Consider the following 26,488-nt stretch of genomic DNA (forward strand, 5'->3'; position numbering starts at 1 on the left):
ATGTACCTCGGGCGGACAACAAAACCATTAGGGGATAAATGGAGAAGATGCTCTCGGTAGAAAGCCATCTTCGTCCCTAGTGGTACGGCCGGTGTGATCCATGTGCGTGCTATGTGTAGCTGAACGATATCCATCCTAATGATCTTGTTGAGCGCACTCCGGCTCAACTCCAGGAAGGGACCCTCTTTCATGCAAAGAAGAGGAATCGATTGTCTACTGTTGACTTGTAACAATTGGTGTTTTGCCTATGCAACCTCTGTCTCACTTAGCAAAGAGACAATCCCATAGAGCCTTGCTTGGTGAAGGTAGACAAAATCGACATAGAGAAAGCGAAGGGTGCCTCGGGTGTGACATCTATGCCGTGCTCTATAAGGACATGATGGCACGAGCTCGTGTCACACGAGCACATGCATGGCAAGAGGTGCTAGTATGAGTGCAGCAGGAGAGACGAGTACTGCAGCTGAGCTTGATCTACCTTTCGGAGGCTTCATCCGCTCATGATACTAAGTCAAAGCCATATGAGGACATTGAGGCATGAGGTGATGAGAAGATGGAGGATGTTGAGGCTTGGAGGATATAGAGGCTTGAGCCTTCACTTTGATTTTGTATCCATTAGTTTGGTCACTGGTGATTGGTCCACGGATTATGTGTACGAGTCATAACATTTGTACATGAGTCCTATGGATTCCTATTTTTGGCTCTTTTTAGAGCACTATCTTGGTTTTTGACTTTCACTATAGTTTACTTAGATATCTTGGTTTCCTAATTTTGTTGTTATAAGTTTGTATGAATAATGAAACATCGATGTTTGTATTGACTTTTCATAAACTTGGAAATTGGGCTTGGGGCTTGGAAAGTTGGATAGGGCTCTAGCATTTACCTGCTAGACTCCAAACCTTGTTACTGACAACTGCGCAGGCAGCGAGCAACAACAATGAACTGTGAGTAGTGTTTCTGGAGGCAGAAGTTGGAAGTTTGAGTCTTAACGCTTTTCAGTGTAAATGATGCATATTTTGAATTTTCTATGTTTTGATGCTTTTAAGAATGAAATAATGCTGGTACAGTTTTTATTTGGAGCTTGTACTCCCCCTCTGTATGAAACGTTTCCCTGGGTACGTTCATGAAACATGTGGTAACTATGATGTATACCAAATAAGGTTTTTCTGTACCACGGGACTCTTTCTTGATACCCAAACTAGTGCCAACAGAAAAAGCGGTGACCAGGTTCTCCTCAATGATGCATGCCATGAGCTTCTCAGGCCATGCACCTAGAGAAAGTGGCTTCATGCATTTTACTGTCACGATTACTTTGCAAAGTGTAGGCTCTGTTGGGAGTTGATTTAAGGAAGTTCTATTTGGGTCTTAAAGTTGATCTGAAATGTCATCAGACTCTAGATTCTAGCTAGTTTTCTTGGGTTTTTGGTCAGTAACTATGCAATCTCTGCTTTGTTTTAGAAAGTTTTTTTTTTTTGGTCTTTATTTGTGTTGGTCTATTGTGTGTTGACTTAGTTACTGACGCCTCAAGTGTGCACTCATGTCTTCAGTTTAAAGAATCAGCAAGGAGCAGTGCCAGTCCAATTGAGAAGCAACAGAAGAATGCAGGCATTAAATTTCTTTCTCTCTCCTATAAAGGTGATTTTTCAGCTCGATTTTAGACTTAACTTTTAAGCACATATTATAATATCGGGTTTTGTGTGATACTAGTTACTTGGTTTAGTGTCTGTTTCTAACATGGTTGATCCTGTACATATTTTCTTTGTATATACTTTGGTTTAATGTCAAGATTTGCTTTTCTTGTGTTTATTTTTCTTCTGATCTAACCAATGTGAGTGGAGGATGTGTAGTTTGAATTCAGGATTTAATTGGGGATGTAAAACTGGCTCAAAATCTTGTGAAAATGATCTTCAATTCTTTCTTGCATGTGAATTTGCTTTAGGCAACTTTAGAATGGTTGTTTTGCAAAGATATGGTTCTTTGATAAAAGACAAAATAAGTAAACTGACCAAGTGAAAGAGATGTGGTTTCTAGAGGGTGAAGTGTTTTAAGATTTTGGGAACATGCGTGAAATTACCAGTTTAGAAACTAGGTAGAATTTGTAAAGGGAAACTGCCTTGTGTGGAAAGGAGGGTAAGACCACCGTACATACACTAGGAAGATTTTTATGAGCACAGGAACTTTCATTCGTCTTTTTGGTTACGTAGTTTTCTGTGAGTCTTGACGGGGACAAGATTTTCATTAGCCATTGTCATCTTGAGAGAGGAGGCTGTAGATGGTCCAAGAAATCATAAGAAGGTGAAGATAGCTTGGAGACTACTTGTCCATATTTACAGTTAATAAGGTGTCCAATTACAGCAATCCTGTGACCACTTAATCGGGAAAGGCGATTTTGCATCAGGAGAGACTAGGACATGTGTCCAAGGCATCCCTTGTAGACACGATCTATTCCAGGCTCAAAGTCGTGATTCCAGCAAGAGACAGTTTAAGATCCTCAGATATGAAACCCTGTCTGGGAGTCTCGCCAAATGACTCGAAGTCAACGCTCATGGGGTTCACGGGCATAGTTATCCAAACTCATGATACTCACGTGGATCATTAGCTAATTTGCTCTCCCTCCCCTCTTTTCCAAGCTTCTAAATGGTAAAGAGTTATCCTTAATTGAAAAGCTTCCAAATACGTTTCAAGAAAGACCTGACACTCCTTGAAGTAATTCTTATCCAACCATTTTGCATCAATGACTGGATAATTTTTAATTTCACAAGGTAGCGCCTTCGCTCCTTATGAACTGCAATCTCCCATGTCATAGTACCTCTCAAGCTGGATCTTCAAAAACAAGACTAGTGGCTGTGGGTCCCATATACCTCTTCAAGTGGCTAACATGAAAAGCATTTCGGCAATGCAAGTGTGAAAAGCCACTTCATTGATCTTTTGTGTGATACGGAACAGCCCATAATACCTATTGGAAATCTTTGGATACATTCTTGCCTTCCTTAAAGGCTTATGAAGTCTTGCTTCCTCAGCTCAGCCAGTCTCTACTTTGAGGCGGTGGGAGGATACCTGAGCTGGTTGATCGTGATACGCATAGCATGTGACATGTGTATCTGCATGTATCCCGGGATCTCAAAGAATCCATTCTCGGAGAGTCTCAAGAAGTGATCTCTGTAGAACTCACACTTCTTACCATTCTCTGACAGAGACACCCATGTCTCGTGTATGAGAGGAAGAAAGAAAGAAAGAAAGATATATTAAGCGTCTACTAAAGACCCAATGGGCCTATGAGACCAAAGTGATACAATAATGTCCATGGCATATCTCATCATGGAATGGAAAATAAAACAGAAACAAAACATAAACATAGCTATCTCACTGGGGTGATACAAAACTGTCCATGGAAACACATCATGGAATACTAAGAACATAGAGACATGAGAGCAGCATTAGCTTCTAGTAGATGGTATACCACTCTCCAAAAATCAAGCATGGGGCTAATGAGTATGGCTGAGAGGTCTGCCTCTGCTATGTCACGTGGAAAGGTAGCTCGATGGCGATGGAGCATGTCGTGGATCTGGAGCTGATGAGAGAGAGAGAGAGATTAATGTCCACAAAACACCTTAAGGGTATGTGAGATCAAATTTAATGCAAAGTATCCATAATGAATATTCAACTATGGAAAAGAAAAAATGTGTGAAAAAATAACATAAGCTGGGATAGCCTTGGGATGGTACATGATGTCGATGTTATTGGACAAATTGATGTACTTGGGATTTATGGATGTAGAGCATAAGCCTTAGGTCATTTGTCAAAGGTTAGAATCTCGCAGTTATTGTAAACTGTGCCAGTAAAGGTGAAAGAATCCATGAGGTGTACTAGGAGCCAGGAGCATTAAAGGCAACCTTATTTGTTGACTTTGGAAGCTAGAATCTAAGGCATGTGGAGGCTACAATCATGGAGAGATTCTAGGGAGAGAATCATGGAGAGATTTGTGGAGAGCATCATTGACTTTGTTAAGCTACTAAGCATGATTAGCATTTGCCATAGTTCATATCATACGTTTCATACTGCCATACGTTAGGGAGAATGATAGGTATGATTTAGCTCGTGGTGAAGTTCCGTATGTGGCCTAAATTTGTGGCTATATATGCATGTGAGTGTTGGGACTTAAAAATATTGACAATTTGACTCTTTAAAGTTGAAAGTTTAAGGCTGAAAACTTGAATGTACAGAGTACATGTGCTATGTCCTATATGTACTAATAGGTATGTGTAGTACATTGGTACAGTGTAGGGATTTTTCATAGTATAGTGCCCACAGCCCAACCTCAGGTCCATGTTCTTTACAGCCCGAGCCTAATACCTACAGGGTGCAGACCAGCACATGGTGTCACTTTCAGCAAAAAAGTCCCAAATTTTTTATTAAAAAAACAGAGCAAGAATGATAGGCCAGTTTCATACGTCATTTTACCATACATTTGCTAACGTTTGCTTCACCAATCATACGAGTATGAAATGAACTATGGCATTTGCTAATCCATCTTGTACTCAGCGTATTTAAGAGGCACACATCTAATGCAAATTCAACTCACTCTCCCATCTTGGTGTCATTATGCTCATCATATTGTGATTAGGTTAACCCTCTAGATTAGCATGTTAATTTTGTCTTAACCATGAGATTTCTCATCATCTATGAGCCACCATGATCCCAACAATTGGTATCAGAGCTTGTGTCACATGCACTCTGCACTGTAGTGCACGATGACAAGATGGCTCATCATCATTAGTGCAACATTGTACAATATTAGCACCTTTTAGGATGATAATTGTCGTACGCCGTGACCCCATTGTAATCCTTAGTCTAGGATAAGTCAGGCACGAGCTACGCAGGTCATTCTCAGCCTTAGACACTCAGTCAGTCCAAGTCCCTTAACCCACTTGAAGAGATGCATTCATGCATGTAGAGTCAGGAGAAGCCTTAGAGTTTTCATCAGGACATGTGTGCATTTATGCATAGCATTCATTCCATATGTAGGTAGGCCATCTAGACCATTGCAGAAGCCTTCAGATATCATTTAGCAGTCATCAGAATTTATGGAGTATTATTCTCATATTTTATAGCATTTATTGGGCATTTTTTACATCATTTATATATTTTGCCTGGACAAGTGCAGTCGGCCAGTCCTGTAGCCAGCCGACCAGCACCCCTTGTAAAATAGCTGAGCATATCATCCATTTATTCATTCAGATCATAAACAGCCTTGAAGCACTCATCGCTTGGAGCCTTCAGCATAAGGAGCATAAGCGATTGCAGAATTCAGCACCTCATCCTTCAACGTTTTCCTCATCAGCATCTAGGAGCATCAACGCTTGAGCAATGAGGAATCGAGCCTCTATGCAGTAAAACGTAGCATGTACCATATTCAGCCTCCAGTTCCCCTTGCGTTTTCAACATTCATACTGTTTTCAGCATCCTCATATGCATCGTTTTGCTACAGCCACTTGGTGAAGGTAAAACTCAGCATTCATACATAGTCTAGAACAGTCCCAATCAGCCCCTTCTCTCAGCCTCAGATTTGCAGCCTTCCTACATCCATTGGGAAGAGTGTATAGGCTCGAGATTGGTCATCATTGGTGCATCTACAGTCGTGTACAGTTCAGCCCGACTCTTGGTCTTCCGAGATCTTGTGTTTGGCTTATCGTCAGTCCACCGTCAGTCCCTTCAAAGAGATAAAGTAAATACTATTCCGGTAACGGGATAGGGGGCCCTTCAGTGGGTAATTCGGGACCCCATACGGTGTATAGTCTCTCTCTCTCTCTCTCTCTCTCTCTCTCTCTCTGGACATCAGCACCATATCCAGGAGCGACTAGATTACTTACACTCACACCCGGAGATCATGCTCTGAGGGATTTTTGCCTCACCATCGCCTATGTATCACATATTACACCCCCATTATGGTACTGGTTGGAGCTAGACAGATCTGCATTGCATTCTTGTATACCCTACACATATAGGTTGCATACTGAGCCTCTAGCAATAGTGCTCCATCCATCACACCCCCCCTCACTAGCTCAGTACTTTCATAGTTTATTTCATGTTCATTTTGTCCTTTTTTTTTTTGGACGTCGAGAGGACATTGACAGTTGTACATTGATTTGTCTCATAGGTCGAGTTCGGCCTCTAGTAGACGTTAATACAGCTCTCTCTCTCTCTCTCTCTCTCTCTCTCTCTCTCTCTCTCTTAAATCTCTTAAAGTTTAAAGTCTTAAAGTGGATTGCTAAACTCGTGAAACTCGGGATATAGAAGACGCTGTGAGCATTTGTGTGACAGGATCCTCAATTACGAATACTTTTGCTGCATGTTACATTGGTATCAGATTCAGTTTGTCCACACACACTGTATCCTAGCGTGAGGGCATCCTTGGATGGTCAGATTGCATTCCGGCGCGACCACCAACTTCAGCATCATGTCTACAAAGGAGAGTACCCATCAGCCGAAAGACGTCTCCCTCGAAGGAGACCTAGCTCTTCTGACTACAGCACACACCATAGCTCTACTCAGAGCTCAGAACCAGCTTCTCATGGAGCGTCTCCAACTCTTGGAGGCAACAACAGCACGTCCTCCTCCGCCTCCAGCAACCCCCAACTACATCTCTCTCTTCTTTTGGATGAAATAACAAAGAAGAGAAGACGAGGCTAGATGGAGAGAAGAAAAAGCAGAAGCTGAAGCAAGAAAGCAGCAAGGAAAAGCAGATAGATGGGACTATGAGGAAGCCCAACGCAAGATCGAAGAAGATTGGCGTCAGGTTGAACTCATCGCTTGGAAGCACAATGAGAGCTCCATCGAGAACGTATGTTACTCGTGTTGAGATATCGAGCTCATCTAGTGAGGCGGTGGACACTGATGACCCGCCTGGGGGATAGGTCCCACACTTACATCACTGGCATGGTTGGTGAGATCATGGGTGATATGCGGCCAGTGGGATGACAGGCTGTGTGACAGCCATTCTAGAGACTGGCTTAGTTATAGCGCCAGCTCATTTAGTTGGGTTCACACTATAGAGAACCCTAGTATGTATTTGGTTGAGTACCCTTTCATATTGTGTGTACTCTTATCTTTGTATATGGTGTGTTGAGTGTTGCGTGAAGAAGAAGAAGATTTTCAGCCTCTCACATTGTGTGTTCTCTTTTAGGGTTTTGTGAGTGTGTGTGCTTGCAAGAGCTTAAGCTCTCTTCTCCCCTGCATCTTTTCATGGTATCAGAGCTTGGTTCATGCTAAGGGCTGAGCTGCAAGCAAGAGAAGCATAGGAAGCGGTACGAGGGTAAGAGCTTCATCTACTCTTTCCTATTTGTGTTGGCGACTACACCCTTGTCGGGAGCTCTACGGGAGGCACCGGTAAACGATCTCTGATTGAGGAGCTTTCTTTGCGGGAGTAAAGCTATAGGGAAACTATACTGTTCTATTGGACATTGGACATAATTTTTCAAGCCGAAAACGCGTGTTTTAGGTGCGCTAGGATCTCCTTTTTTCAGAAAGCAGGCGATTTCGAGCATTGCGGGTAAGTCATCGATTCTATGCAGAACTCTGTTTAAGACTCCTTTCCATGTTTCTCGTTTAGCCTACATGTGGCTTATGAGAGGAAAGTTCGGATTTCGTGGCTCACACTTAATGGTTATTGGGGCTTTGGTCACATTTCGGGTAATTCGAAAAGTGTGGTTGGAACTTGTAAAACCATTAATTTCTATGAATCACTAGTTTAGCACCTTGATCTTTGAACTTGATGCTTGTCGTCATGCTTGTGCTAAATCCTTCTACCTTCTTGTCTACTGAAGTCAACAAGAACCGAGCTTGCCGAGCAGCCTGTTCCCTTACCACATCCTCCGTGCTGCCGTTGTCAAACAAGACAGCGACTCTCTGACCACCTATATAGCTAAACGTCTTGAGAATTCATTGCGCTTATACTCTTGGTCTTGGTGGCCCTTTTGCTTATCTTTGAGCTCCCAGCTGATGATTGCACCAATCGAAGAAGCGGGGTCCGAAGAACTAGGAACAACCGTTGGGGTATGTGTGGGAGCGGGGTTTACCATGGAAGCTGTGGTGGCTGGGGTGGGAGTCTGGGAAGTTGTCCTTTTGTATGACAAAAGAAACATATACCCTCTTCCTTGTACTGAGCCGTTTTTTCTTTGCTCAGCCATCCACTTGTCTTGCCTACCTGAGCTTTCTGGTCTGGAGTAAGCTTGGGCGCATTAGTCGAGTTCTTGGAGCTAGAGGCTCCTGTGCTGTCCTGGGGAAGACCCCGTTTGCCTCCATTGTACTTCATCTTAGCACTATGCGCAAGCGAGATTGCATCTTTGAAGGTGGCTAGCCGAAACATATGCACTTACTACTAGATTTGCGTGTCAAGGCCATAGAGGAACTTTCCTTCTTGTCCTTATCAAAAATGCCTAATTGTAAATATAAGTTCAAAATTTTGTTGTTGGTAAACTGCAAGACTGGTTGTGTGGAACTTACCATCGTAGCATTCCTTTAGTATGGGTGTTGCATATATGGTGTTTCTCTGTCCACCTTCCTCCTTTTCTCATCTTTGTTTACATAGTGGGCATATTTTTACCACTTCATGTATCAGATGACGGCTTAGCTTGAATGTTGTGATGCGTTTCTGCAGATCGATACAATGGCAGTAGTAAGTGCTGTTGAGGAGGTTCCAGCTTTTGAGGTGGTTCTATGGATTGAAGTTCGACGACAATCAAAAAAACAAAAGGTAACTATTTTAGTACAGCAGACTATGATTTTTTTATTTTAAAAATTTGGTGGGTGAAGTCGCATTACCTTTTCTTTAATCACCTTTCATCAGTGATGCACATGTGATATTGAACTTTAACTTTCTTGTTTCAACTTTCAGAAAGTTTGAATTGTATTTGAAATTGGTGTGGACTAACAAATCTGGTGCATATCACTTGTCTTGTAATGGACTTTGTGTTTTTCTCTCTCGCAAATTAGTTTATGAGTGGGGCTAATCACTAGGGGGAATCGAAAAGTAATCGGCTTAGCAATCCTCTTAAAGACTTGTGACTGGTTTCTTGTTCCACCTCACAGTACGACCATTGCTTGTTAAGATAGTGCCAGCCTGTAAATGTCAACAGAGTCTTAATATCTCAGAGTTGTAAGGAACCTACCTACAGTGTTACCTTCTTCATGAAGACCAAGCATATATAGCTCATAATCTATTGGCATATGTCGTCGTGAGTTTTCAAGCTTATAAAGAGTGAACCTATTACTGTAATGCATAATAATAATCCATTTTATAGAAGAAAGGGATATATAAGCCGCAGCACACGGCATGCCCGGCAAGCCTGGATACTGGTGCATCTATTGAGCAGGTGGAGCGTCAAGCCGATGAAGCGGGGCTCTGCCCGAAAATCCCAAACAAAGGGAGATATATATATATATATATAGCCTGGATACAGGTGCATCTATTGAGCAGGTGGAGCGTCAAGCCAATGAAGCGGGGCTCCGCCCGAAAATCCCAAACAAAGGGGGAAATCTCTCTCTCTCTCTCTCTCTCTCTCTATATATATATATATATAGATATATATATAGAGATATAGCCTGGATACGGGTGCATCTATTGAGCAGGTGGAGCGTCAAGCCGATGAAGCGGGCTCCGCCCGAAAATCCCAAACAAAGGGGGAAATCTCTCTATATATATATAGAGATTTCCCCCTTTGTTTGGGATCGCCCCACCAGCAACCCTCAACTCCTCCGTAGCCCATCACTTCAGTGTGTGTCGCCAGCAGCAGCTACTCCAACACCTCTCTCTCTCTCTGTGCTGATCCTCTGCCAACCTCACAACGAGCACTTCCACAGGCAGCTTCTCTGCAGTGCTACCGGCCCCACCAGCCAAGCAGCAACACCTTTGTCCTTCTCTTCCAGGTGCCCCCCCTCTCACACGTTGGTCACCGCCAGCCTAAAACCATACCCACAGGCAGCCTTCTAGGCGGCTCCCCCACCTGTCAGTGGCGGCTCACAGTCGTCGCCAGCCTCTGTGCCAAGACCCTCCACGTCAAGCTTGTCTTCAGCAATCACAGCCACGCTGTCCTCTTCACTGCTTCCCGGTGCCATCCTTCGCATCCCAAAAGGCGGCCATCTCCCGGCCTCGCCTGCAGCCGCGCATCCCTTCACGTCGCTGCGCAACACCTCTTTGACCTCTCAGCTCTGGTCGCTGCCGTTGGTGTGCTAAGCCTTCTCACCTCTTTGTCCTCGCCAGCAGCTGCGCCAACCAGTGCCTTGCATCCGGCTGTGCCGTCTGCGCTACCAGCTTCAAGGCGGCTTCCCCCTCGCTGACGTCCCCTGGCTACAGCGCTTCACCAAAGCGGCTCCCTTCTACAGCGCCAGCCCATCAGCAGCACCTTCCATCACGTCCAGCAGCCCGCTCCAGAGGCTGCTCCCTCAAGCCTTTCGCTCGCACGCTGGTCCCCTCTCACACGTTGGTCACCGCCAGCCAAAAACCATACCCGCAGCCAGCCTTACCTCTCCTTCATCGCGGCGATCCTCAATTGGCCGCCTTCACACACGTTGGTCACGTCAACCCGCTTCTCTGCCTGTCAGCCACGCCGTCCACTAGACCCTGTCGGCGTCACCTTCGAGGCGGCTTCTTTGCAGTCGGCGCCTGCCAGCCTTCTGTTCTGCGCATCCAGCCACCGTCGTCCCCAATTGTCGACAAGGTGGCCTACCAGCCGCACCTGCGCACATCAGAGGCCGTCACAGCCAGCCTCTTTCTCTTCTGACAGCCCTCGACTCTCTTCGCTCAAGAAGGCGTGCTCAGAGGGCCCTTTGCCAGACAGCTTCTCCCAGCAGCTGCTCCAACGCCAAGCCCATCTGTCACCAGCGCCTGTGGCTGCACATGTCTCCGAAGAAGCCTCACCGTTTTCTTTACGTGCCAGCCATCTGCATCCTTCTGGAAGAACCCACAGCTTGTCTCCAGTTGTCACAGCCCTCGTCTATTTCACGTGCCCGCCAGCTCTGCAATGGACAATTGCTTTTGGAAGAACCCACGTGGCCAAATTTGGCATCCTTGCTTTTTTTTTTTTTGATTCTCATGCGCCACCTCCTTCCTACCATGCATACATGTAGCCACCCAAACTTGACATTTCACACCATCTACAAGGCAACGTTGGCCCTGCTTCCACACACACTTCAAATACCACCCACGAGTGCCCAGTTTCTTTTTGGAACGCACACACAAACAAAGCTACCGAGCGGCTGATGCCACCTCCAACAAAGCACACTTCGAACAAACCTGCACAAGCCTACAGCAAAACCATCCACCCTGTACATCTGCCAAGGCATTCAGGGCAAAGCTTATTCGCTTGCCATGCATTCCATATGTACACAAGCCCAAAACACCTTTCAGATTTTTGCCTGACATACTTTGCCAACCCCCCCTGTTTGCTAGAGCATTCATGCTCAGCAGCAAAAGATAAAGTCCAATAGCTATCCACCAGGATCAAAAGGAAACATCTGTAACTCACCATCCCATTTGCCAACATCTGTGAAAAACAATGGCTACATCACTACATACCAAATGTCAACCATACGAGCCACAAAATCATTTCCGTCCATGCTCTGATAAGCATTCACAGACTCTGACCACACAGCATCACCCTCAAACACTCGCTCTTCAAATAAACCATAAGAGAACACTTCACCCACAACAAACCTCCTTGTCTTCAAAACCTGTGGCATTGCAACATCTAGCATCCAATTCATCAATACCAGTGAAGGCCAGGTTCCAACATTTTGACCTTTAGGCACACAAAAATCCACATCCTTCCCAACAGCAGTGTCCACAAGCACTTCCAGCTCTTGTAAAATAGGCATCTCTTCACAACCATACAGCTCAACTGGTTCAGAATCTTTGTCATCCATGGACTTTGTCTTTAGCATTTCAACAATACGTAAAGAAGCCTTTGTTACACTCTCAAGCATATTTGCATCCATATCCATCTCTGGCTCCTGTTCATCAAGGCTAGCAACTTCCCACATATCATCCTCAAGCACAATACTCACATCACAATGCTCTTCATCAGCCCAATCTACATGCATACCTTCTTGAATGTTGCCAACCCCCCTAGTATCATCGTCCAAAGACTCCCCAGCACATAATGCATCAAATGGAACAACATCCACATCATTCTTCGCAGGTACCATACCACCATCAAGCTGTCCAAGAAAATCCATAATAATAGGATCTTCCTCCACACTCTCCATATCCGCATTACAAACCGTCTTCACTTCATCACAAGTCTCTACCTCATCCTCCTCCCTTGTAGAATCTGGCAAAAATCATCCTCAAAGCATTCTATATCCAACTCCTCTTCCTTCTTATCATCAGTCAATCCCAAGGCATCATCCTCTTTACTTCCATGTGCATGCATGTCTTCCAGATCCGAATACAAATGATCTTCAATAGAGCATTCCAAATCACTGTTATGAGCAGCCATAACGTCCCAATCCAAAGCAGAATCCACTGGCAATTCCTTATCTGCAAAAGTCTCAAACCTTGACCCAGATTCCTCATGCTGCTTTTCATCCACCTTCACATGCTTTAAAGACTTTGGAAAAAAATCAGAAGGCACATAGAACATCCCCCTTTGCACCTGTATAGGCCTTTGAGGCTCCTGTCTAATCAAACTTTGGATAGGACTCTTATCCACCTCAACCAAATTTACATGCATATCCCTTGCAGACATAACACCTTCATACGGATAAATACCCATCTCCATTTGCTTCAAAATCTTGCCTTCCTTTTCCCTAGCAACCCTAACTGCATCATCAAATCACTTGGGATTCTTCAACTCAACCCTGACCTTCAAATGGGGTAGCAAACCATCAATAAACAAGCTCTTCTTCAGAAACATAGGAGGAACTTCCTGCTTCAATGTCATACACCACTCACTTCACAAAATCATCCAGTGATTGCCCATGGACCTGCTTCAAGATGCTCAACTCCTGCCAAAGCACACTAGAATCCTCCGCTTGCTGCTGAAAATGCTCCAAAAGGCCTTCTTTCAACCTGTCTAAGGTCAAAACACCATGTAGCTCATATGCCGCATCCTGTGCTTCATGATGCCATTGCTTATCACATACACACATAAATGGCTACAAGAGGTTGTTCACATGCACCTACACACATACTCACATAAGTGAGTGTTTACACACAGATATAAGGGCTGTTCACGCACGGACACAAGCGGGTACACAAACAGGGGTACATGTATACAAGGGTACACACACAGACTCTGAATAATGAACTACTTCCGCATAAGTGGCTTATCACACTGGTATCAGAGCTTTGCCGCCTTTGGTAAAAGAGAGCACTAAAATGTTTCTGGTTGGTTTTCAGGCTCCAGTGGCATACCCAAGTACCAGGTGTGGTTCCCATCTCTCGTAGGTGGTTGGTTTACTAGCCTAACCGGAAAGTCTGTGAAAGAGCCTCCCACACCCGTGGTGAATGGTTTACTTGTGCTCGGTGTTGAACACAAGCACTCCCGCAATGAGTAATTTGGAAGATTCAGTCTCACCACCACAAGAGAAGCTCACTACTCCCCTTGATTCATCTTTTCCCACGGAGCATACTTCTTCTTCGATTGTTTCTTCATCTGGACTTGAGACTTCCATGACTTCCATTTTTTCCTTGATACAGTAGCAGATGCAGCAGCAAATACATCAGCATCAGGACACCTAGAAGTTACGCCATCCTCAAGCCTTCTGCCCAAGTATCTCCTCTACATTGAGATCCAGAGGCCAATCGTCAGCACACAGCCATGGAGTTGGAGCAATTCTGTGGTACTCTCTAGGAGGCGGCCCGTGCAGCAGATGCCAGATGCCTTGCTGAAGCCCATGAGGAGCAAAGGCATGATGCAGCCTCACAGCCTCTGGCATTGCCTGTTGTTGCATCTTGGTCTCTTTCAGCGTCCTAATCTCCTCCTGCTGGTGGTTCATGTTTGCCTCCAGTTCTTCGATCTTGTTATTTTTGCTCTGGATCTTCTTGCAGAGGCCTTACAACTGTTTTTCATGTTGGTTCAAGACCTTGTCCAAGGCATTCTTTTGCCCAACCAAGGCCTTCTTGGTGTTGTCCTCCAAAGTCTTGATGTATGCCTCCAGCCCGTGTAGGTTCATCCTGGCTATCCCCCCCCCCCCCCAGTTGCTGCCTTGGGGGCTTGAGTACGGTGGCTGGGGTAAAGGGGTGCACGGCGCGGGTAGCAGGGCAGCACAGACAACAGGAAGGGGCGTGCAACGCGGACAGCCAAGGTGCACAACGCGGACAGAAGGGAGGGGCGCAAAGGTGCTCACGCACGCGAGAGAGAGAGAGAGAGAGAGAGAGAGAGAGAGAGAGAGAGAGAGATGAAATGAAATGAAATGTTACATTAACGTCTTCAAAAGGCCATAATGACCTATGAGACCAAAAGTTACATCATGGTGGATCTGATACAATGTCTGGATAAAAAAACCCAGAAAATGAAAAATAAAGATGATACTACTGGCACCTAGAAAATGAAACTGGAAATGGAAGGTAAACAGAAACCCTTATAGGGTGTGAATATAGTGAGGGGGGGTATGCTATGGAGGTGAGTGGAATATAGTGAGGGGATACAATATCATGTGGGACGGAGGGGTACACTATGGAGGTGCCTCCATCTCATAATATGTGCCGCATCGGACACTAGGGGGAGGGGGCCATCAAGGATATCGAGCATGGGGTTAGCCTGTAGAGGGCTCTGCAGATCCGCTGGGCGTGGGAAGGTGGTTCTGTGACTCTCCACGATCTCCTCAAGTTGGGGCTGATATGTGTGTTGCTGGCGAGGTCCAGGGAGTCTAGGGTGTCGAGCTCCCTGTAGTGCTGTGGCAGCCCAGTATAGAGTCACACCAGAGTGGGGTCTGGCGGGGGGTCAAGCACTTGAGAATGTGTGGCTCGATGAGGCTAAGGGTATGTCATCCATGGCTGGTGGGGTGTCCTCTTGTGGCTGGAAGAACCGAGTGTTGATTGCTTGGGGCCGGGGTGGATGTCTCCCATAGGGTGACGGGTCTCGACTCCCTAATCAGTGTGGCGATGACACTCTAGTAGGAAGAGGCCCAGGCATCGCTGATCTGGGTAATCCATGATCTTGGATAAGGGTCCAAACCCGATAGTGGAACCTCCTTGGAATCTCATAATGTACGGTGCATTTGCATATGAAGTGCTCCTCTGACTCGACCTCTTGTTGGCACATAGTGCATATCCTCTCCTCATGAGATCTCTGCATGGCTCTCCCTGTCTATATTCTCAGGCGGTGCAATGACACCCGCAAGTCGCCCACTACAATCCGCATGGCATGTGACATGTATATGTCAAGATATTTAGCCCTCAGCATGAAACCACCCTCTGTAAGCCTCATGAAAGTATCCATGTAGTATTGCTGTTTGTGTGAGAGTGGCTTATGTGTTGTGATCCAGGTATCCTGTATGTACAGTCCCAGTAAAACATATCTGATCACCTAGTTTCTGTCATCTTGAGAGAGCATGATGAATGGGGAGTCTGGGTCATATTGTGGAGTGGGGGGAGGCGATCGATCCTGAGGCCCTGCCTCGTGCCCATCTGCTGCTAGCTGTTGGGAGGACTGTAGGGCTAGCCTCGAGAGTCTCCAAGGGGCCATGGCACTCATCGTGTGAATGTATGTGATTGTCTGGAAAAGTGCCTCTACTATCATGGGTGCTGCAGCAAACTCTGCCAAGATGATATCATGTGGGATCGATGGTTTGGTGCATATCATATGGGAGAGTATCATGACCTGAGGCCTCTCTATCTTCAGCCATTTGGCCGCTTAGAGCTGTAAGATCAAGTGCCCAAAAGGGTGCTCCATACATCAATGCAAGAGTGACCAAGGTGTCAAATAGCCACATCTTGGTCCTTGGCTCGTGGGAATGGGCTTGGAAGCACTGCCACTCCATGAGAGCAAGAGAAGCATACCTCGCATCAGTCTAGTCTAGTCTCTGCAACATGGCCCATCGAGAAGACTGGTCCTGTAAAATTCACTCCCAAGTACACAAATGAGTGTGCAATCTCCACTGGGCTGCCCATGTAGGTGAAACTCAGTTGAGATGTGAAAAGAGGAGATGTGTTGAAGACCATAACCTTGGTTTTCCCAAGGTTTATTGAGAGATCCCGCTGTGCACAAAAGTCCTAGAATGTGTCAAACATGCCTCCAGAGAGCCTTTGGATGGATATATATATATATATATATATATATATATATATATATATATATATATATATATATATATATATATATAGAGAGAGAGAGAGAGAGAGAGAGAGAGAGAGAGAGAGTTGTATTAACGTCTTCAAAAGGCAAAAATGACCTATGAGACCAAAAGGCTACATCATATCCATGAGGTACATCATCCTGGGTACAAAATAGTAATAAAGAAAGATAACAAAAATCTGGAACTATAAAATGTGATCTAAGTACATGAGCAGAGAGCTTTCATATCACCCTAATACATCCCTCATGGGCCGCTGTGACATGGTGCTCAAGGTGGTGAAACTGAGCTGGCATGAGAAGGTCCTGCGGCGATGATGGCCTGGATCCTCCTGTGGTGGCATGGCCGTGGGCGAGGGCCATGGGGTCTGGGGCAGAGAGAGAGAGAGAGAGAGAGAGAGAGAGAGAGAGAGAGAGAGAGAGAGAGAGAGAGAGAGAGAGAGATGAAATGATATATTAACGTCTTCAGAAGGACAAAATGACCTATGAGACCAAAAAGGTTACAACAATTGGTGGATCTGATACAATGTCTGTGTAAGAAAAGCTAAAAACAACTAAACAACTAACTGAAACTGAAACAACTATGAGGAAAAGTACGGTACTAGGAGCTCCTAATGGATAACATGTGGGAGGAAAACTCCAGCAACAAAGGTAAGCATCATACACATCACTATCCAAAGATGTCTCTCATCAGTCGATGGCGGATATCCTCAATGTCCTCCATGGTGAGTACTCTGACTGGACGTCTCCCATGCCGTGCTAGTATTAACGTCTTCAAAAGGCCAAAATGACCTATGAGACCAAAAGGTTACATCATATCCATGAGGTACATGATCCTGGGTACAAAATAGTAATAAAGAAAGATAACAAAAATCTAGAACTATAAAATCTGATCTAGGTACATAAGCAGAGAGCACTCATATCACCCTAATACATCCCTCATGGGGCGCTGTGACATGGTGCTCAAGGTGGTAAAACTGAGCTGCCGTGAGAAGGTCCTGCGATGATGGGAGATGATGGCCCGGATCTTCTTGTGGTGGCGTGGCCGTGGGAGAGGGCCATGGGGTCCGGGGCGTTGAGCTCTGCATAACTCAGTGGCTTTGTTGAGCACCTCTCGGCTGAGCTCCTGCACTAGCCTGTAGTCTAGGTATGATGGTTGGATTGCCCCTCGGAGTGCTGGTATGGAAGAAGTTGGTGAGAGCTCTCTGTGCTGGTCCCCGAGCAAGTACAGTTGATCTGGATCTCACTAAGGACTCCCTGTGTCTACGGAGCTCTAGAAGAAAGAGTCCCAGGTATCTCTGATTCGGGAAGTCCATGATCTTGGAAAGTGGTCCGAACCCAGCTCGGCCGGAAGAGGCAGTGGAACCTCCCCCGAATCTCATAGTATACAGGGCATCGGCATATGTAATGATCCTCTGTCTCGGGCTTTGTGTGACAGAGCTAGCATATCCTGTCCTCTAGTGCGGCCGCCCTAGGCCCATATCTGGCAGTCTACACTCTCAGCTGGTGGGACGAGGTGCGGATGTGGCGGATCGCACATCTCACCCCAAAGGATAGGTGTGTATCCATGTAGCGTGGGCGGATGATGAACCCATCCTCTGTCAGGCATAGGAGGTGATCTCTGTAGAAGGCCATCTTCGTTCCCAGTGGATGACTAGGTGAACTCCATGTCCTTTGAGTATCCAGTCTGACAATGTCCTTCTTGATAACCCTGTTCCGCTCTGTGCGGCTGAGAGCAAATGACGGGGCCTCTATGCTGTATTGGAACGGGGGGAGTGCCTCCATCTACATACTGTGCATGCCAAACCAATTGCCTGCCTGTGCATACCAGCACTCTGTATCTCCCTCAAGTGTCAACTGTCTCGAGGACTCCAGAGCTAGCCGGGGGTATCTATCAAGTGGAAGCTCCCATAGCCTGTGCCAGTATGTCACTGTCTAGAATCGAGCCTCTGTCACTATTGGTGCAGCCCCCATCTCTGCCCACACAATCTCATGTGGCATTGAGGGCCTACTCCTAATCATGCGTGAGATCATCGCCACTAAGGGCCTCTCCATCGGCTTCCACCCATCATATACCTCCTTTGTATCTGTGCTGGCTCTCTCCTCTGTCTCCTCCTGTGGTATAAGCTAGGACCCCAGATGGGGGCACCATACAGTAGTGCAGGTGTAACTAGAGTATCAAATAGCCAAAGCTTCGTCCTCGGCTCCTGAAACTGTATCTGAGCATTGCCTCTCTAGCGAGCCAAGGGCTGCATATCCCCTCATCAATCTAGCTTTGGCCGCCTTCCGCATCGAGAACTGAGGTCCAGCAAAAGTGATCCCAAGGTATACATATGAGGTAACATACTCCACAGGCTCTCCACTGTATGTAAACTATGCTGCAGATCTACTTATCCACTGTGAGGAGGTGTTAAAGATCATGACCTTGGTCTTTCCAAGGTTCACAGTGAGGTCCCGGTCCTCGCAAAAGGCCCGTAATGCATCCAAATGCCTCTGCAGCCTCTCTGGCGAATCAAAAATAAGAACAATATCATCTGCATACAAGAGGATCGGTATCAAGACTCCTGCCAAATGTGCTCCTTGTCCTCCGTGTCTGTCTATGTAATTCGAGATCTCGTCAATGTATAGACCAAATAGAGTAGGAGACAAGGGGCAGCCCTGCTTCACCTTGATAGTGTTGTGTATGATCTCTAAGTCACCTCCTGAGCCTGTACTTTGCCTATGACTTGACTCATAGAGTGTAATGATCCCCCAAGCATCTCTGCTGGCACTCCCATATCTTGCAGTCTCCTCATCAGTCTAGCCCGTCTTGGGCCCTCTTTGTCTGGATCCTCACCTACAAAAACCGTGCGGCCTCATCCCGTCCGACCACCTGTATCACATGTTGAAGCTCCTCCTTGTATAGTAAAGCCACCCTTGCCGACCCCCGGGTACCCCCTACTATGCGTGGTTGTGGGCGGTGAACAAACTCCCATTTGTATCCTCTCGCCTTTGGAAGCCGACTCCTCTGGCACTGATGTGTCTATGTGTATAAGACCAAGTCTCTCCCTTTAATTGTCTCCTCGAACAGACCATTGCAGTTCCAAACCGCAATCTCTAGCTTGGTCTCATAGGTCTCGCATTGTCATTGGGCACGTCGCTTGGTGATGATCACCCTCCCATCTCTGTACACTGCCCATTTCCCTGCCTTCCGTGCATCCAAGATGCGTGGCATGCACTCCCTCCTGTGTGCCACTTGTGCTAGTGTGAGATTGTCTTCGAGGTAAGTCTTTTCTCCTATTAGTGCCCGCCTTTTGGTAAGGAATGCTTGCCTCGCCTCTAGCCCTGCAAACTTGAGGATGAGTGCGCGTTCCTTGGTGGTGTCTTTGTCCACCCTCCATGCCTTGACGAAGGGGGTATCAGCGATTTCCAGCTTTCTGCATAGTGCTATGGCGTCCTCTTTCGGCGAGGCTCCTTCCTTCCATCCCACCACTCTCACATTCAATGCCCTAATCTTCCTTCTTTTCTCCTCTTAGAGTGTGTCATTGATGATGGTGGGTTCCGTTGCTTCTTGGCAACCTCAATCCAGCTGCCCGCTTCTTCCACTTGTTTCTGTGTCTTCTTAATCACCTCGGCCCATGTGGTTGCCTTGTTTGCCGTCTTCTCCTCTTGTTCTTGGAGGGTCTTCATTTGCTCTCTAAGTGTATTCAGCTCATCATTGAGGGATAGTTGAATTTCTCCTCCTTCAAATTGAGTACATGCCCTCAAGGTTAGAGAGAGAAAGATATATTAAGCGTCTACTAAAGACCCAATGGGCCTATGAGACTAAAGTGATACAATAATGTCCATGGCATATCTCATATGGAATGGTAAATAAAACAGAAAAAAAACATAAACATAGCTATCTCATTGGGGTGATACAAAACTGTCCATGGAAACTCATCATGGAATACTAAGAACATAGAAACACGAGAGCAACATCAGCTTCGAGTAGATGGTATACGACTCTCCAAAATATCAAGCATGGGGCTAATGAATATGGCCGAGAGGTCTCCCTCAGCTATGTCACGTAAAAAGGTAGCTCGATGGCGGTGGAGCATGTCTTGGATTTGGAGCTAATGAGGTGATTGTGGCCGACGGGGGGGCCGAGGGTGTCGTCGGGCACGCTGGAGTGTAGAGGCTCGGTCCGAGGTAACTCCTCTCGGGCTAGGTAGGTCAAGAGCAGCTCGTGGAGGGTCCACAAGATCCACTATGTCGGTGTCCTCCACCTCGTGGGTTCGGAGGAAACTGGTGATGGTTGGCTGGCGAGGGAGGGGGCGGGGTGGCTGGGACCGGAGCTCTCTCAAGGTGTCCCTGTGTCTGTAGAGCTCAAGCAGGAAGAGGCCTAGGCAACGCTGGTCTTGGAAGTCAATGATCTTGGAGAGTGGACCAAATCCCTCACGAAATAGACAGTGAAACGTCCCGCGGCTCTCATAGTATATTGGGCAGCGGCATATGTAAGAGAGAGAGAGAGAGGATATTAAGTGTCTACTAAAGACCCAATGGACCATTGAGACCAAAGTGAGACAAAAATGTCCATTGCATATCTCATCATGGGACAGAAAATAAAATAGAACAATCTCATTGGAGTGATGCAGAAATGTCCATGGAAATCTCATCATGGAATACAAGGAACATGAAACATGAATCATGAGAGTAGCATTAGCTTCCAATAGACTCTCCAATATATCAAGCATGGGCTAATGAGTATGGCCGAAAGGTCTCCCTTAGCTATGTCACGTGCAAAGGTAGCTCAATGGCCGTGGAGCATGTCTTGGATGTGGAGTGGATGAGTGGATCATGGCTGTCGTCCATGAAGGGCGTAGTGGGCGTCGGGCATGGTAACTCCTCTCCGGGGAGGTGGGTCTGCAACAATAGCCTGAGGTGGGTCCATGGGATTCATTGTGGGGTGTCCTCCTCTTGGGTCCATAAGAAGCTCGTGGTAGATGGTCGGCGAGGGACGGGGCGGGGTGGCTGGGGTCTAAGCTCTTTCAAGAATGTATCCCTCTGTCTGCGGAGCTTCAACAGGAAGAACCCTGGGCAGTATTGGTCTGGGAAGTCAGTGATCTTGGAAAGTGGGCCAAACCCCTCATGGAACAGACAATGAAACCTCCCGCGGATCTCATAGTATACTAGGCAGTGACATACGTAATGCTCCTCTGACTCAACCTTTGTGTGGCATAATCGGCATATATTCTCCTCCCTAGGTCTCCGTATGAGCTCCCTAGCTCTGAAGACGTGCTCAACTCTCCTTGTCTCCACTCTGAGGCAGTGGGATGAAACCCGTATTTGGCGAATGGCAATCCGCATGGCATGGGTCAAGTGCAACTTAGGTAGCCGGGCTGCTTGATGAATCCATTTTTTGTGAGCCCAGGGAAGTGATCTCTGTAGAAGTGCATCTTCGGTGGAAGCTCCGAAGGTGTGATCCATGTGTAGTAAGTGTAGAGGTTGAGAAGATCCAACTGGATAACCCGGTTGTTGTCTTCATGAGAGGTGGGAGGCGGTCCATGTGGAGCCCATATCCTAAGAACCAAGTGGAAAGTCGGGCGTACCATACTCCAGGGTGGCCCTGTGCCTCGAGGACTCGAGGGCAAGCCTTGGGTACCTGTGGGGAGCCCTCTCACTTATGTCATGGAGGTAAGTGACTTTCTGGAAGAATGCATCCACTACCATCGGGGCTGCTACAAACTTTGCTTGGATAATCATGTGTAGCATTGATGGTGTGGTGCGGATCATATGGGAGAACTTCATGACTTGGGGCCTCTCAACTCGTTGCCTATTCTCATCAGATAAATTTGGCCCCTAAGAAGCTGCGAGAGAGAGAAAGAAAGAAAGAAAGTTATATTAACGTCTACGGAAGACTCCAAGGGCCTATGAGACCAAAAGTAATACAATGGTACCATGGATATACTGAGCCATGGAAAACTGAAAGAAAAAGTAAAATGAAAACATCTGACAATACATGTGATCAGCAGATAATCCTATGTAGAGTGAGATATGCTGTGATCAGCTAATGACGATACCAGCCTAGGCCAGAACCGATCTGATGGTGGGTTGAATGTCAGGCCTGTGTGATGGAAGTGTGACATGTCGGTGGAGAACCTCACGAATCTGTCTCTATGTGGTGGAGGGTCCTGATGCTCTGGGTCGGGGACGTCTGGCTCGTAGAATGGATCGAGCTCTCTCACTAAGAACTCCTCTGGGGCGTGAAACTTGAGCGTGGGTACGGGTGGTGGGCTTTGATGTCATAGTAGAGGAACTATTGTGGATAGTGGATTCCGATGTGAATGTATGTACCACAAAGAAATCTGTTATTGGTCTCTGTGAGGTGTACTATCAGAGTTGGGGTTGTCTCTCAGCATGCTGCCTCAACACTACATCCCTGTGTTGTCTGAGCTCCATCAAGTACATGCCCAAGCACCTTTGTTCCTCAAACTGTATCACCCGTGTGAGTGGTCTGAATCCCTCTCGGAAGAGGCCCAATGGGCCTATGAGACCAAAGTGATACAATAATGTCCATGGCATATCTCATCATGGAATGGAAAATAAAACAGAAAGAAAACATAAACATAGTAATCTCATTGGGGTGATACAAAACTGTCCATGGAAACTCATCATGGAATACTAAGAACATAGAAACATGAGAGCAACATCAGCTCCGAGTAGATGGTATACCACTCTCCAAAATATCAAGCATGGAGCTAATGAATATGGCCGAGAGGTCTCCCTCAGCTATGTCACGTGGAAAGGTAGCTCGATGGCGGTGGAGCATGTCCTGGATCTGGAGCTAATGAGGTGATCGTGGCCAACGGGGGGGCAGGGAGCATTGGGCACGTTGGAGTGCGGAGGCTTGGTCCGAGGTAGGTCCAGAGTAGCTCATGGAGGCTCCACAAGATCCACTATATGAGTGTCCTCCACCCCGTGGGTCCGGAAGAAACTGGTGATGGTTGGCTGGCGAGGGAGGGGGCGGGGTGGCTGGGGCCGAGCGAAGCTCTCTCAAGAAGGTGTCCCTGTGTGCGGAGCTCAAGCAGGAAGAGGCCTAGGCAAGGCTGGTCTTGGAAGTCAATGATCTTGGAGAGTGGACCAAATCCCTCACGAAATAGACAATGAAACCTCCCGCGGATCTCATAGTATATTGGGCAGCGACATATGGAATGCTCCTCTGTTTCAATGTCTTTGTGGCATAATCGGCCGATCCTCTCCTCTCTGTATGAGCTTCTCGGCTCTGAAGATGTGCTTAGCTCTACCTGTCTCCACTCTGAGGTGGTGGGATAAAACCCGTATCTGGCCAATCGCAATCCACATGGCATGGGACATGTGAACACTCAAATTACCCGGCTGTTGGATGAATCCAGCCTCAGTGAGTGTGAGGAAGTGATCTATGTAGAAGTGCATCTTCGTGGGGAGCTCCGGAGGTGTGATCCATGTGCAATGGGTGTAGAGGTTGAGAAGATCTAACCGGATAACCCGGTTGGTATCCTCGTGAGAGAGCCAGATAAAAGGGAGTGGAAACTGTACTGAAGGGGGGGTAGGCGGTCCATGCGGAGCCCGTATACTGAGAACCAACTGGAAACTAGTGCATACCATACTCCAAAGTGGCCCTCAAGCGCTAGCTGTCTTGAGGACTCCAGGGCAAGCCTTGGGTACTTGTGGGGATCCATGTGACTGATGCGATGGAGGTATGTGACTGTCTGGAAGAGTGTATCCACTACCATCGGGGCTGCAGCAAACTCTGCTTGGATAATCTGGTGTTGGACTGATGGTTTGCTGCGAATCATACGAGAGAGAGAGAGAGAGAGAGAGAGAGAGAGAGAGAGAGAGATGAAATGAAATGTTATATTAACGTCTTCAAAAGGCCAAAGTGACCTATGAGACCAAAGTTACAACCATGTGACATCTGATACACTGTCTGGAAAAGAAAAGAAAGAACTAAGTATCTAGCCCCACAATACATCAAGAGAGAGAGAGAGAGTCTACACAAGTCCCAATGGGCCTGTGAGACCAAAGTGATGCAGTAATGTCCATGTCACATCTCATCATGGAATGGAAAATAAAATAGAAACAAAACATAGCTATCTATCTTATTGGGGTGATACAAAACTGTCCATGGAATCTCATCATGGAATACCAAGAATATGGAACATGAGAGGAGCATCAGCCGCCAATAGATGGTATACCACTCTCCAAAATATTAAGCATGGGGCTAGTGAGTATGGCTGAGAGGTCTCCCTTAGCTACGTCATGTGGAAAGGTAGCTCGATGGCAGTGGAGCATGTCTTGGATCTGGAGCTGATGAGGGGATTATGGCCAACGTCCGGGGGCCAGGGGCGTGGGGCACACTAGAATGCGCAGGCCGGGTCCGAGGTAACTCCTCTCAAGCGAGGTGGGTCCGGAGAAGCCCGAGGTGGGTCCATACGATCCACAGTATGGGTGTCCTCCACCTCCTAAGTCCAGAAGAAACTGGTGATGGTTGGTTGGCGAGGGAGGGGTCGGGGTTGCTGGGGCCGAAGCTCTCTCAAGAAAGTGTCCCTGTGTTTGCGGAGCTCAAGCAAGAACAGCCCTAGGCAACACTAGTTCGGGAAGTCAATGTTTTTTTTTTGAAGAAAAGATCCTTCCATTAGTTAGAAAAAATACAGCCGGAAAATGGCTAAGTATATGATCCAGTCTCAATCAAGGGAGACAAGAAGAACAATTGGGGATAGAGAGGGGCTCTTCCTCGCACAGGCTCGCTGATCTCGGAGGAACTCTATCTCCTACGATTGGGTGGGGGGGGGGAGTCAGACAGGTGGCTTTTAATGCCAAGTAACCTCGTTGTCTCTTATGCTGTGGTAAGGATTGTTCCTCGAAATTCGCAAATAATCCTCTCGATGCTTCCGCATACGCTTAGAGCCGCATCACGACTTCTCCCATTGGCCACAGTGGGTGTGTATGATGTATGTCCATGTGCTTTTGGATGGACTCAACGGGTGGCGCCCTCTATGGCCTTGCTGCATTGAACATGCCAAATGTGCCATGTTGTTATACTGTTGATGATCTCCCACCTCTGACAGGGGCATGTGGTCCTCCTCCCTACCGGGGCTGCTGATAGTGGGGTTGTCATGATATTGTGGTGAGAGGAGAAGGGCGAGGTCCTGTGCCGTCTCCTCATATGCTAGGGCCGGTGCTGACTTAGAAGCCCAGGCTACCAGACCCCATGTGATGATGCGGACAGATGCTTGGTCCATCGTGAAGATACGGAGGATGCTCAACCAAGTCTGCTGCCCCTTGGATAAATCAGTCACGCAAGCTCCCCCCCTCTTGCTTGCGCCCTCTCTCCCCCACCCGTTGTGTGCCCGTCCTTCCCCTCCCTCCCCCTCCATTCATAGCTTCGCTGCCCGCATCATCCCTCCCCCCCCCCCCCGCCCCTTCCCTTTTCTTTCCATCCTCCTCTTTGTTTCCCTATCCCTCTCCTCTCTCTACTCCTGTGTAGGTTGGCGCTTTCTGGCTTCTGGGGTTTTCAGCTTTATTTGGCTAGCTTTGGCCTATTCTGGTCTTCACCCTCAGGAGGACTCCATGGCAGCCGCTCCGTCATTCGTGACCAAAGCCACCGTTGCTTGCATTACCTTGTCCGAAGCGGATCTACAGGTTCTTTCCATGATTGTTGCCTCACTTGAGGCCTCCACCCTGGTCTGCAAAATTGTTGGTAGCCGCCCTGCACGTGGACAGCTCAGGGATCCTTTTTAGGCAAGCCTCATTGGCGAACCTGCAAAGATCACTGATATTCACCCTCTGGGGTGTGGATACTACTAGGTGGAGTTCAACTCGCCATCTGCATCGGACCGAGTCATGCAGCTGAGTTCCCTTACACTCCATATGGCGCAAGCCTTCTTTTCACGGTGGTAGCATGGCTTCGATCCAATGTCTGACCCATTGGCTAGGGTTTCGGGCATCCTAGTGATGGGGACTTCATCACTCTCCTGAAGGCACCACCAATTACTGGGAGAAGAGGAAGGTACTCCTTCTGAAGGCCTGGGAAGCAAGCTCTCACCAGGGGGTAGAGAGAGAGGCAAGCCCTCAGGCAGCAGAGCACCAGGCCTCAACTTCGGGTGACCCAGAGTGGCGGTTGGTTGGACCACACCTGGGCCGCCAGACGACCACCATTGCCGAGCACCACCGTGGTGCGTGTGAGGCTGGTAGATCTC

The 26,488-nt window shown here is 47.2% G+C and overlaps 1 protein-coding gene across 1 annotated transcript in view; it reads left to right on the top strand.

Moving 5' to 3' along the window:
- The window catches only part of SRD2 (snRNA activating complex family protein), a 117,358-nt gene that overhangs the window by 69,407 nt on the left and 21,463 nt on the right, over positions 1-26,488 (top strand). Inside the window, exons 6-7 of the mRNA XM_086773348.1 lie at positions 1,545-1,632; positions 8,654-8,749. Of these exons, the coding sequence (XP_086629474.1) occupies positions 1,545-1,632; positions 8,654-8,749 (184 nt within the window). The remainder of the gene's footprint in view (positions 1-1,544; positions 1,633-8,653; positions 8,750-26,488) is intronic.

The sequence above is a fragment of the Cibotium barometz genome, chromosome 33, assembly GCF_041138505.1.
Source record: "Cibotium barometz isolate CiBa-2024 chromosome 33, ASM4113850v1, whole genome shotgun sequence".
Taxonomy (NCBI): Eukaryota; Viridiplantae; Streptophyta; class Polypodiopsida; order Cyatheales; family Cibotiaceae; genus Cibotium; species Cibotium barometz.